Source organism: Lemur catta, chromosome X (assembly GCF_020740605.2).
Source record: "Lemur catta isolate mLemCat1 chromosome X, mLemCat1.pri, whole genome shotgun sequence".
Classification (NCBI taxonomy): Eukaryota; Metazoa; Chordata; class Mammalia; order Primates; family Lemuridae; genus Lemur; species Lemur catta.
The window spans coordinates 71,785,947-71,800,054 of record NC_059155.1 but is presented as its reverse complement, the minus strand read 5'-3'; the positions used below and the strand labels follow the sequence as shown (position 1 = coordinate 71,800,054).

Below are 14,108 nucleotides of genomic sequence, written 5' to 3'. Positions count from 1 at the left end.
GCCACGTGAACTATTTTCCAAGCTGCATATAACTCGTGCACAGAAAACAATAAGACATAACAAATTGTCATTAAATTAGAAAGGATTGTTTTGTTTTCGAAGTTTTTATTCTAGTGTTGTAATAAAACACTGTGGCCCCAAGGAAAAACATTTTTTTTTCTAGTGTGAAACTTTATATATAGCTTTATATTTATGTGTGTGTGTATATATACTTTGTAATATATGTGTATACATACATTCATATATGATGTGTAGATTATTTTTGTGTGTATATCAGCATACATATACCTATGTATATACCTTTACATGTGTATGTATGCAACTTTATGTGTATGTATATAGGCATTTATGTATTTCTTTATGAATGTCCATTCCTGCTTTTATATATGCAGATATATATGCCTTTATGTATGTGTCTATGTTTTGTATAATATGTGTATATACATGCTTTTATATATATTAGACTTTTATGTATGGTGTGTATATGTCTATGTTTATATGAATATGTTTTTATATATACATATATAAATATGCTTATATATATTTTATGAGTATATGTAAGTAAACATATACCTTTATATATACTTAGGTATATATCTTTATATGTATATATTTCTTTAGGCATGTACCTATCTACCTTTATATATGTATATATCTTTAAACATGCATGTATACATTTATATATGTATATACTTTTGTATGTGTGTATTTTTATACATACACATATGTATATATCTTTATACATATATATGAATGTCTTTATATATGTATATATACCTTTATATATATACATTTTATATATGTATATATTTTTGAATGCGTATATGCATGCCTTATATACACACACGTGTTTCTATCTTGTATATATGTATGCACATATATCTTTGAACATGTTTATATATCATTATATATACATGTATATTATGCCTTTATAGATGTATGTGTATTTCTTTGTGTATATGTGTGTGTATACATATAAGTCCCTTTATATATAAATGTATGTATACCTTTAGGTATATGTGTATACATCTATAGCTTTATATCTTTAAATACACAGACAGACGTATATAACAAACTTTTAACAGGAAGTTTTCTCTCCAGTTGGAAGGCGAATGCCTGCAAAGAATCTTTCATAAACAGAGGAAAGCACAGGAAACATGATACAAATGCACGCATCTGGGCTGGACGGTGTAACACGCTCAGCCTTATTTTCAAGCATGTGAGGTTCGAGTCTATTTAGTTCTGCAGTTTTATTGCAGACGAGGTGCAGGGCGTGTCCCCAAACCTCACAAAGCAGGGTGATCCAGACAAGCAGATCCTGTCCAGTAATGTTTTCTGAAGTGTTTACTTGCAAAGAACAAATAGCTTTGTGTTAGAGCTTATTACAATAATGATCATTAAAAAACAACAACTGGTTCTTAATGAGGAGAAACTGAGAACATGTATGATTGAGGACGTGCTCGGGTGCGTCCTTCCGACGGGGGAAATTCTGCCCTGGGCTGGCCCGTCCCGGTTGAGTTTGCCTGGGGGAGCAGCGTGGGGGCCTTAATGTGGAGCTATCCGGGTGCATGTTTGCTCCGTGAAGGGGAAGTTATTTGGATCGAGCTACAGCTCAGTCCCAGCGGGAGTTTTCCCCACAGGGAGATGGGATGGGGCCAGCTTGGCCATCCCCGGGGGCTGCTCTTTGGGGCTGTCCTGGGGGTGACTTGCTGTCGTCCCAGTGAGCTGGACAGACCGACGCCTGCTGGAAACCCTCAACTGCACCTTCTCTGCCCAACAGGAGGTGGAGGCTACGGTGGTGGTGGCTACCCCAGTCATGACAGCTCCGGCAGCTCATACGGTACCCCCAAATTCGGGCACGTGGTGGTGGGAGGCCGGGCAGGAGGGGTGGCATTTCCAGGGGTCCTACTTGTCCACCTCCTGCCTTGCACCTGGGGTGTCTGGTGCCTGGTCTCTCTGCTGCTGTCTGGTCTTCTGAGAACTGCTTCGAGCTGGGTCGTCCTGTGTCTGTCCCCAAGAGACCAGGTGCAGCCACACACATGCGCACACACACACACACACACACACATGCACACACACCTTTGCTTAGGTAGAAACAAACAGCAGAGAACCCCAAGACTAACTAAACGGAGACCACGCAACACATTGGAAATTCTGTGGGAGCTCAGCTCACTTTCTTCACCCAGAAAACAACGTATGTTGGCGATTACGCCCCGAATTAAAGCCCAGGAACCACGAACAGGTTCTTCCCTTGGTGGAGATCTTCTCAGAGAGACCAGAGGATCTCGAAACCCTCAGGTATCCTCCCGTCCTGGAATCCCTTGCGTTGAGAGCAGACTGTGGATAAAAGAAGAACACCAGCCGCCAAACACGCTGTGGGTCACTCGTAAACCGTTATCTTGGTTGTCACGTCTGCCTTTGGCTAAGAGCTTTGACCACCTTCTGTAAACTGAGTCACCGTCTTTTTGGTTCAAACTAGGGTTTGTCTGGAGCGTTTGTGATGCAGGAAGTCCTTTTGCCGGCTGTGGCCTCGTTAGTTTTGGTCACCTCTGACGCGGGCATTGTCACGAGCTCAGTTTTGCAAAAAGAAGGCAAAACTCGGTGCTCAGGGACGGGCATCTGTGGCCCTGTAGGTGGCCCCTTGCCCAGAAGTCCCTCCCTGCAGGACAGACAGGCGTCAGGGTGGGAGGTAGCCATTACCCGGCATCAAGAGCTGTGCTCGGAGCGTGTTTCTATGAGATGTCCCCATGTCCCTGCAGCCTGGCAATGGGGGGACTTTAACCCCGCTCAGGATTCTCTGATAATTCTCCCCCGGTGAGGAGGCTTCAGGGAGCGTGTTCTTTTGTGTTCTTTGCAGTATTCATGAGTTAGAAGGAAATGACTCACTCGGAGGTTTTCTAGGAAGCCCAGATACTCTGCTGTTTTCCCAGGAAATTAGGTTTGGGCTACTTTTCCTGAAGGGGAGGGAGGGAATGTCAGGCTCAGTGGGCAGATGCTGTTGTCTCCCTGGGGCAAAACAGCTGCAAAACATCACTGCTCACGGGCAGGTTCAGGGTCAAGGGCAGACAGCAGCTCGGCAGAGCTCGTCTGCATCTCAGGGGCCATTGTCCAGATTTGGGGGGCACAGCGCTCATTTTCAAGTCTGGTTTTTGAAAAGACCATTCTGCTCCTTTCTCAGCTGGGACCCCAGCCCCCTGCCCCGGGCTGCATCAAGGTGTGGCCCCGTGAGTCACTCGGCTCCTCCCTGAAGGTGGCAGAACATGTTTGGCGAATTCCTACAGCCTGCAGAGCAGCCGGGGCAGAGGGCTGAGCTCACGTGGCAGAGGAGGGTGGGCCTAAGTCTGTCCTCCCTCCTGAAAGTGGTTTCTCCTCTCCTGGTCCCTCTGTGCATGTCTGTATCCTCATTTCCTCTTCTTATTTACTTTTTTTTTTTTTTTTTTTTGAGACGGGGTCTCCCTCTGTTGCCCTGGGTAGAGTGCAGTGGTGTCATCATAGCTCACTGCAGCCTCCACCTCCTGGGCTCAAGCAATCCTCCTGCCTCAGCCTCCTGAGTAGCTGGGACCACAGGCATGCGCCACCATGCCCGGCTAATTATTTCTATTTTTAGTAGAGACAGGGTCTCACTCTTGCTCAGGCTGGTCTCCAACTCCTGACCTCAAGTGATCCTCCCACCTTGGCCTCCCAGAGTGCTGGGATTACAGGCGTGAGCCACTGCGCCCGGCCTCTAATCTCCTCTTCTTATAAGGACACCAGACCTGTTGGATCAGGGCCCACCCTAGTGACCTCAGTTTACCTTAATCACCTCTTTAAAGACCCATCTCCAACCACAGCCCCAGTCTGACGTGCTGGGGTCAGGGCTTCAATATATGAATTTGAGCAGACACAATTCAGCCCGTAATACCTACCATCCACTTAGAAGAGTCATTTTATGAAATTATTCCCCCATATTTAAATAATACCCACATAAACGATCCCACTTCAAAATCAGCACCAAGTGTTTCATTTTTTCAATCACAAATGTGTCTTTAAAAATTGCTCTTAAGACATAGAAGGAAACATAAAGATCTCTCATTTGATTTTTATAGGCTGCAGCCACCACTCATGGCTTGTGTGTCCATGGGATTCTCTCTCTCTGCCAACACGGGGTGTGGTTTTCTTTCTGACTTCAGAGGAAATGTGTTTGCACGTCTAAGCCAGGCTCCCAGCCCCGCGGGGATGTGCACCTGGTGCACCTTCACCGTGAGGCAGCAGCAGTCCCTGTGGGGTCACAGGGCACCTGTGCTTCTTCCCTGGCATGGGGACACCCCGTTGGAATCTCTGCAGCCTGTAGGGGGGTCTTGCTTCAGGGCTGCTGACCCGCCATCCTCTGTGAGGTTATGGAGGCCTCCCGGGCGATGTCTTGTGTCTCATGGCCTCCTTTCTGTCCTGCAGGAAGAGGTGGCTATAGACCCAAGTCTCCCTACAGCAATACTTATGGTAAAGGACGTGTGTCTTGCACGTTGTGTGAGGGACGGCGCTGCTGCTGCAGGGACCTAACACGCTGTCTGGGCGCTGTCGGGGAGCTGGTGCTATTGTCTGTGCGTGGGAACCGACTGACCGCCTAGCTCCCCCATGTGTGTGTTCGTCCGTCGTCAATGACCTGCATGCCACGCAGCCTTAATTTCTTGAAAGGAACTATGGCCCATGTACGGGTGTTATTGTGTGTGTGCATGCGTGTATGCACATGTGTCCACACACAGGTCTGTGTGTTGTCTGTAGATACATGTATGCATGCGTGCACGTGTGTGTGGATTTTGCATAATTGTGTGCATATGTGGAGTGCTAGTGTGCATGCATATGTTTATGTGTGTACATGTTTGTATGTGTGCATGTGGATTATGCATGTGTGCACATTTGTGCTAGTGTTGCATGTGTGTGCATGTTTCCCATGTGTGCACTTGCATGTATACATGTAGCCGTGTGCAGGCACACACGTGTGTGGATTTCCATGTATGTGCATGTGTGCACATGGACTGTGTATATACATGCATGTGAGCAAATATGCACATAAAACATGGATGCATTTTTGCATGCATGCATGTGTGCACATTCGTATTATAGTGCATGTATTCACATGTATGTGTGTGAAGGAGCATATGTGCATGTATGTCTATATGTGAATGTGCGTGTGCTCATGTGAGCTTGTGTTGTGTGTATTGCACATGTGTGTCCACGCACATGTGTGTATTTGTTGTACACATGTATGCATGTGTATGAATGTATGTGTTGCATTTGCATTTACATGTTTCATATGTGTGAGTGCATGTGGGTTTATACATGCATGTGTTCCTCATGTGCCTGTCTGCCTGTGAGTTGCACATGCATGTGCATGTGTGTGTTGCATGTGTAAGTGTGGGTATGTGCATGCATGTGTCCTCTTCATGTGGTGGTCTGCCCGTGTGTGCTGCGTGTGTATGTGCACATGTGTGTATAATCCCCAACCCTGAAATGAAAGCTGCCTCCCTCCTCCCCGTAGGTCCCCACTCCCCAATGCCCATCAGACGTGGCAGGTGCCTGCCCATTGCTCCTTCCCTGTGCTGCCTGCCTCTCCTGCCTCCCCAACGAGAACGCAAACGCTGGGAAAACACAGATTGTGGTGTGCTGTGCTCACCCTCAGCAATGCCCAGCAATAGAAGGCGTCCAACGAGTCCTGCTCAATAAACTCACGAATGTGTGCTTTTCCCCTTGCAGGTGGGGACGAACATTCCACTTACGGCAACCCCCAAGGTAACTGACTGACTCGGCCGCCCCAACCTTTATAAGCGTGTGCTGTGCACCTCTCTGGGGCAGGGGGCTGTGCAGGCTTGTCTGATCCCAACCTCACGACTTCCATGGAGCAGTTGTAGTGTCTGTGCATGTAACGAACCTTCTGAACGAGGATGTCGGACGTTCAGGGTAGGCTTGACAGGAGTTCAGAGAGAGGGGAGGCAAGGATTGGTTTTCTCTCTAGAAGATGCCTCCTAGCTTTCCGAGCGAGGCTTTGAGCCATGGCTGGGGTCCTCGGACCTCTCCAGGTACCACAATGACACCCATCTGTGACAGCACACAAGGCTGGCCAGGTGAGGAGGTGGTTGGAGTCTGTACTTTATACAAGCTTCGCAGGAAACAGCCTGCCCCTATTCACACGTATGCGAAGAGTGGATCTGAGGCCACTAAGACTCGGGGAGACCAGCTTTGAGGACAGTTCATCTGGGAGGGAGATGATCAGGCCAGCTGAGCTAAAGTCCAGGCAGGGGAGGTAGGCAGAAGAGGTCAGAGTGGAGGGTCAATCTGATAGTGAGAATTGATCACACTTGTATCGGTTTGTATGGGATGGCACAGAGGAAAGAGACATGTATCAGTCAGCTAGGCTGCATAACAAAAGATTCTAAAACTTAGTTGCTGGAAACAACAATAATTTATTGCAATCCCAATGATGTGAGTCATCAGTTTGGGCTAAAACCATTCCTTCTGATGGCCTCTGAACTCGCTTCCTTGTCTGGGATCAGCTGCAGGTGTGGCTGGGCACATTGGCAATGTGGGCTGGGTCTTCTCGTGCATCCGGGGCCGTAGGTGGGACAGATGAGCTCAGCTTCCTGTGGGCTTTCACATCCCTGCAGGAGGCCAGGGCAGGATTCTAAGAGGATGAAGACAAGTGTGCCCTGGCTTAGAACTGACATAGCTTCACTTCTGCTGCCTTGTGTTGGCCGAAGCCTAGATTCTTAGGATGAAGACGTGGACCCTTCTCTCCATGGGAAATGCCACCAAGCCACACTGCAGAGGGTGTGGACACAGGGAGGGGAAGAATGGAAGGCAATTTCCCCCAAGAGACAGGGGGAGGCGGCTCTGTCAGACGTAGGGCGGATTCTTGTGCTCTATGACGATGCCTTTCCCCCTGACACGGCAGCCTCATCTGTGATGCAGCCTCACATCCACCACCTCGGCCACCCCAGGTATTGGCCCAGGTGTTCAACCCAGTCTCATACAAGGCATGCAATGGTGGGGGCGGGCGGATATTGCAAATGGAAACAACGATTTCATTTCTTCTTCCTTTTCTTGGAAGTTGTGTTGTATCAAGATCCTCCTTGGTTCTTTGTGCAGGGTCCCCAAAGCTTTGTAATAATTTTGCCTTGGAAGTTTCGATGATACATTGTATCTGGTGTGTGCTTGTATCCAAAGCCTGGGCAGGCCTCAGAAAGCAGGTCTACCTGGCACTTTTTTATTGGGAGAAAAAAAATATATGTGTATATAGATAGATAGATAGATAGATAGATAGGGGATGGGCAAATGTTTCACATCTAAAAGAGTGCACATCAATCAAATTCAACAAACGAACAAAATGTCAAGTGTCTCTGCTGTCTCAAGCCTTGCCTTGGATGTCCTGGGTAGGTAAGATGTGGTTAACAAGCTTCATATTTTGTGAAAACAGAATCATTTCCTAAAGGTTTTTTTTTTCTTTTTTCTTTTTTTTTTTTTTTCTTCTCTTTTTCCCTTTTTTCCAGTGGATACGGAGTGGGTGGGGATATGATGGGGAAGTTATTTCAAACAAACGGGTTTTCCTGCTGGTTGTGATTTTCTCAGATGAGCTTGCTTTCTTTCAACACCCACAGGCAACATGGTAGCCAGAATCGTGTCACCCATTGTCTCTGTGGTGGTGGTGACCCTGCTGGGGGCAGCTGCCAGCTACTTCAAGTTAAACAGGAGGAGAAATTGCCTCAGGACCAATGGCAAGTATTGCTCAAATCACTTTTTTTCCCCTAGTTATAAAACCTGATTTAAAAAAAAAATAAACACTTTCTCGTGTATTCCACTAGCTATTTTATTTCTGGTTAAGTCCAATATAGATACTTTGCATAATGAAATGATTTTTAAATTGGGATTTCAATATGGACACAGGGAAGACTGAGAGAAACTAACACATGAGTTTTAAGGAAGAGCGCTTTCCTTGTTACTTATTTTTTAACTGTTTCTCTCTGACCTGCAAGATTTGGTTTGGCTGCCAAGGATCTTAAATTACTAACGTAGACTGGAAGATTTGTAAGCATGCGGGTTGCATTCAGCTAGCCCAGCATGGTTCCACTTTGTTTTGTTTCTGGTGAAATTGTAACCACAGCTGAGTCAGGAAGAATACCTGGGTGGAACATGAGATTTTTGCTCAGTCCTCAGTCCTAAAGAAAACTACAAATGCACTAAATGATAAGCCTTTGTCTGAATGCAGAGGCTAAACCCAGGCACGAGGGAGAAAAGGGAGGTGTGCACCGTGGCTTCCCGGCTTAAGATGGGGTCTTGGATCCTGGGTTAGAGAAAAGGATGCTCTCTAACCCGGGATCCAAGACCCCATATTAAGCCGGGAGAGGATGTTTGCATTGAAGAAACAGGGACTCAACATTTTTATCTAATGGTCTCTGGAGGTTTGGTTCTCAGACCACCTATGTCAGAATCTGTGTAGGATTTTCGGGGGGCGGGGGGAGGCCTGCACCCCACACTTCTGTTATGTCCCTGGAGGAAACCAGAAACAGAAGCCTATTCTGGTCGTCTCTTCTTTAGGACGGGGGTTAGACCTCAAAATCCTAAAACCTGCCCTTGGGCTCCCTCTGCTGGCCAATGGGTGGTACGAATCAGCATCGTTTGGGGGTGAACTTGCGTCTATACAACTTTCCCACCCTGAAAGTTGGGTGGGGGTTACCGAGCTCCTGGAAAACAGCCTTAATCCCCCGGCAACATGAGGTACCATGAAAGAGATACCACGTGTTAATTTCAGCGGCATCTTTGGCAGCTGTTTGCAAACACTCCTTAAGCCAGGGCTGGAATGGATGGAGTGAGAGACAGAGAGAGAGACACTGCTGTGCCCCAGGACAAAATGCAAGGGTGGCTTGGTAGGGGGGAAGGGTGCACCGACAAACTCAGGAATTGAGACTAATAATATTTTATTGCAGTATTTAAAAAAGAAAATCAAATTGGCAAGTTACAGCCTGCAGGCCAGCTGCCTGTTCGTGTGAATAAGCTTTTATTGGAACGGGGGCTGGTTGAGTTTCCACAACAGGTGGGGTTTCTAAAATGTGGATCATGCCCTCCTAGTGTATCTGAAGTGGAGGCACATTTTTGTTAAAGCCATGTAGGGTTTTTTTTTTTTTTTTTTTTTTTGAGACAGAGTCTCGCTCTGTTGCCCAGGCTAGAGTGCCGTGGCATCAGCCTAGCTCACAGCAACCTCACACTCCTGGGCTCAAGCGATCCTCCTGCCTCAGCCTCCCGAGTAGCTGGGACTACAGGCATGCGCTACCATGCCCGGCTAATTTTTTTCTATATATTTTTAGTTGTCCAGCTAATTTCTTTCTATTTTTTTAGTAGAGATGGGGTCTCGCTCTTGCTCAGGCTGGTCTTGAACTCCTGAGCTCAAGCAATCCTCCCGCCTCGGCCTCCCAGAGTGCTAGGATTACAGGCGTGAGCCACCGCGCCCGGCAGCGATGTAGTTTTTTGAAGCTCTTTTGTGCCCTGTGGCTTGTGCCCTGATACATACTCTGTATCCTGCCTCCATTATAGTTCAGTGAGAGCTTCACCAAGTGTCTCCAAGCATGGAGTTTATCTTCCCTTCTCTTAAAGTTCCTGAGCTCAGAGGGAGGCAGATGCAGACAGGGTGACACAGCCTTTAGAGGGACCTCTTCAAGGTGGAAAATGACCTCTGTGTGCATCCTGGATCCATGTGAGCTCGCTGATTGTAAAACTGGTACGCCATCTAGGGATATGTGCATGGCAGGTCCATGTTGGGTTTGGTGTCTAGAGGGGATCAGGGACCCTGTGAACTCAACTCTATGGTCCCAGGCTCATGTTGAGGGACCCCAGCTGTTTGCCCCCAACCCCAAGTGAGGTTAGGAATGTTATATCTCTCCTAAAGGATGGTGTGCATGGTACCCTGTCTACATCTCAGGAAATGTGGTGCAGTGCACGACCTGTGGAACTGTATGCCCAGCGCTGAAGCTTGCCCACCTTTTTGGGAGACAGTTACGGAACCAGAGGAGCTACATAGATGGCAGCAAATGTCTGTCACTTAAAGTGGACATTTGAGCCTCATGCTTTGCTTTTACTTTGCAAAATGCAGCAAATAGCATCACCCACTTTAGCGGTTATAAAGACCAATGAGACCATATCTAAAAAAGGGGTTCGGGCCAGGTGTGATGGTTCACACCTGTAATCCTAGCACTTTGAGAGGCCGAGGCCAGAGGATCATTTGAGGCCAGCAGTTTGAGACCAGCCTGAGTGAGAGTGAGATCCTGTCTCTACTAAAAAAAATAGAAAAATTAGCCAAGTGTTGTGGTGCACACCTGTAGTCCCAGCTACTCGGCAGGCTGAGGCTTGAGCCCTCAGGAGTTCAAGGTTGCAGTGAGCAATGATGAAGCCACTGCACTCCAGCCTGAGTGATAGAGCAAGACCCTGTCTCAAAAATAAATAAATAAATAAAAATAAAAATATAAAAAATTGAAAAGGGATTCATACAAATATTCATGTTAACCAAAAAGAGAATTACTCAATTCATTTAAGATGGTCTAAACACTTAAACAAATGGGAAATCATAAAAAACAAATAATGTTTTAAACACTAATATTTTTCCCCAAATATAAATTTTTAAATTTAACTTAATTTTTTATATTAACGAATAATAATTATATACCTTTTCATGGAGTACATAGTGCTATTGCAATATGTGTAATATACAGTGATCAGATCACAGTAATTAGCATATCTGTCATCTCAAACATTTATCATTTCTTTGTGTGGGGAACATTCGATATCCTCCTTCTATGCTATTTGAAACTATGTAACATTATTGATAACTATAGTCATCCTACAGTGGTGTAGGACACTAGGCCTTATTCCTCCTATCTAGCTGTAATTTTGTATCCTTTAAGAAATTTCTCTCTTCTCTGTTAACTTCATCCTTCGTAGCCTCTACTCTCCTCTGCTGTACTCTTTCCTTCTATGAGATCAACTTTTTTAGCTGCCAGATATGGCATTTTTAACAGTTGTTTAATACTTGGTTGTTTTTTTTTTTTTTTTTTTTTTTGGTCCCACCTATAACTTTCTGCTTCTAACCTTCCCTTTCAGAACCAGCAAACGTCTGAAGACATCCACATCCCTTGATCCCTTTGAGAAAAACTCAACCAAGACAAGAACCCCATTTATTCTTGGCATAATCTGCCATCCTGATGCATGTTCTCTTCTGTATGAAGTAGGCGTGCTGCCTCCCAAAGAATTCCCAATCCCCTGGATGCGGTGTGGTCATAAACATGTATCAGACGGCCAGATCTCGCGCTGTAAAAAGATTGCTTGATCTGTTCTGTTGGTTCATTCATGCCTGTGCACAGAGAAACTCCAGCCCTCTGTCCTGAGCTCTTCAACTACCTCGTGGGGCAATGACACGCTCGTATCTAACCCTGTTGATGTCACAAGGCACGGTGGCAGCGGGAAGACACGGCATCTCGGTGGGGGAGGGGATGTTATCAGATTCTGGGAGATGAAGATATTTGAGGTTGCGAAGAAGCCATGGTCAGAAGAATCTTGCCCTGCGCTAAATTCTTCAGGGATGTCAAGAATGAGCATTGAAGTCCAAAATGATCGAGCGTTCACCGTTGCGAATGAAGTGGGAATTAATTGTTCCGACACCCACAGCACAGTTGGCTCATCCGTTCAGCTTCCCTGTGTCTGCACACACAATTATTATCGCCCACAGAAAATAAAGCTGGCTTTTGAAATTTTAAGTGCAAAATTACCAAAGTTAAAACCGATCTAGGGGAAATCAGTCTTGGGATACTTTTTCCTAGGAAATCATATGTTTTTGGAGAAGAGGAGACAGAAATAGTGGTTTTCAGATGTTGAGCTTTGTCATAGTATTTTTAGTCTTTGATGCTCTTTAGGTACCAGTTCCCAAGGCAACGGCACTGTTTTTCTTGGTTTATACTTCTCCTGTTCACCAAAGTAGAAAACCTTAAATCCTTAGAGATCTGAAAAGTATATTAGCTTTTTGCCTCTTTTTTAGAAATAATTTTGGGGAGAGGGAAAAAGGAGGGTTTGGGCATATTGGTATACTTTGGTTTAAGTAAAGGTTGATGTTTATATAACTTTTAGACTTTGCCCTAAATATCTTAACCGAAGACTAAGACATTTTATTGCAATCTGGAACTCCTACAGAGGGAGATAAGAGGAAATGCTAAATATGCATGTTTTGAGCTCACCGTTATGAATTGGGGTCTCCAAGGAGAAAAACTGAAGGTAGAAAATGCTTCAAAGAGCGGAAAAAAAAATCCCTTAAAATTAATAATCCAGATTAGACATCTCAGAATTGCATGTCTCATATCATGGATTGACCTATCATTTAAGCCATTTGAAGACAGTTTTGTATTTCCTATTTCAATACATCTGTCCCATGACACTTCTCAATTCTTTTAAGAGGTTTCCTGGGAGTGGTGATACCTAGTGTCGGATTACCGTTTTCTATATAGCAGTTGCAGTCTGAGCTTAAGTAAGTTCTTGTTAAAGAGCATGTGTGTTTTTGTATGTACACACACACTCACACGTGTACCTATACAGGCATACCTAGATGGAATCTAAGCATTTTTTAATGTCTAATCCATCCCATTTTCTGCAACTGCCATAATCCTATTTTTAATCATTTAAATAAATGTAAAAAAAACTGGTTTCAGTTGTCGTGTCATTTGTCTTATATTTCACATATAAAATTTTATGAAGCACTAGTAGTAAGTGGTCCAGAAATCATGAAGCTACATAGCTTTGCATAATATCCAATAAATCCCTTTCTATACTCAAGACAGATAATGACCGTCTAAAACAAGTGTAGCTACAGAATTATGAGATAAAACTCACCCGGATGACAAGAGCAAAGCATGTTTAGTGTTCAATATACTTAAAAATATTTGATACTGTGCAGTTATCGGGGTAAGAGGTAAAAAATGGAAAAAAAGGAAATAAAAAAATATTTGAATATGATCTCTTGGGGAACCTCTCTTTGAAGACCATGGGAGCCACTTGCAGGGCATCCTTCCCCCGCTGGAACGATGAGAAAAGCCGTGATAAAATGCAATCTCCATGCATTGCGGAGAAGGAAATGGTCACACTGAATGCACGTTTGACCCTGAACAACGTGGATTTGAACTATGCAGGTCCACTTCTATGTGGATTCTCTTTCACCTCTGCCACGGCTGAGACAGAAAACCAACCCCTCCTCTTCCTCCTCAGCCTACTAAACATGAAGATGACGAGGATGAAGGCCTTTACGATGATCCACTTCCACGTAATGAAGAGTCAATATATTTTCCCTTCCTTATGATTTTCTTCATAACATTTTCTGAAGCTTACTTGATTGTAAGAATACAGGATGTAACACACAGAACGTACCAAATACGTGTTAATGGACGGTTGATAGTATCAGTCGGGCTTCCTGCCAACAGTAGGCTATTAGTAGTTAAGATTTGCTGGGAGTTAAAAGTTGTTTGTGGATTTTTTGACCGTGGGGGTCAGACCCGCTAACCCCTGCATTGTTCAAGTGTCAACGACATAAGTAAAAAGTCACACTTAACCTCCTCTTTGTGGGAACTTGAATTGGATGTGCCTTGTGGTCAATGGATAGACACCTTCATGTTGGATTGGGACATGAAGGGTGAAGACGGAGATATCAAATGTGCGTGGGCTGTATTTTTATTTCTGGTTCCCTACACAGACTTAAAAATAACAATTTTTTTTCCCACAGATAAGCCAGTATATGCAAGTTGCTCCAGTTGTAGTCATGCCACTTCACCTTTGACTCCTAAAATTGGAAGATTAAACTACATACGTGTGCACATGCACACACACACATAGATTATTAATATACTGCTATGCTTTGAATTATGTCCCTCAAATTCATACGCTGAAGTCTTAAGCCCTAGTATTCCAGAATGTGACCTTATTTGGAAGCAGGATCATTGCCAATGGAACGAGGTAATCAGGGTGAGTCGCACTGGAGTAGGGTGGATTTCCTAATCAAAGGTGCCTGGTGTCCTTACAAGAAGAGGGCACTGGAGACACATGGGCTCACAGGG

General features: G+C 45.0%; 1 protein-coding gene across 2 annotated transcripts in view; it reads left to right on the top strand.

Annotated features, from left to right (window-relative positions):
• XG (Xg glycoprotein (Xg blood group)) overlaps window positions 1-12,708 on the top strand; it is a 43,733-nt gene extending 31,025 nt beyond the window's left edge. The window contains exons 7-11 of one of the 2 annotated variants that reach the window (XM_045537684.1): window positions 1,781-1,840; window positions 4,432-4,476; window positions 5,731-5,766; window positions 7,629-7,745; window positions 11,119-12,708. In XM_045537684.1, the coding sequence (XP_045393640.1) occupies window positions 1,781-1,840; window positions 4,432-4,476; window positions 5,731-5,766; window positions 7,629-7,745; window positions 11,119-11,135 (275 nt within the window). In that variant the 3' untranslated portion in view covers window positions 11,136-12,708. The remainder of the gene's footprint in view (window positions 1-1,780; window positions 1,841-4,431; window positions 4,477-5,730; window positions 5,767-7,628; window positions 7,746-11,118) is intronic. The other variant, XM_045537685.1, reaches the window with a different exon arrangement.
• Window positions 12,709-14,108: the final 1,400 nt, after the last annotated feature.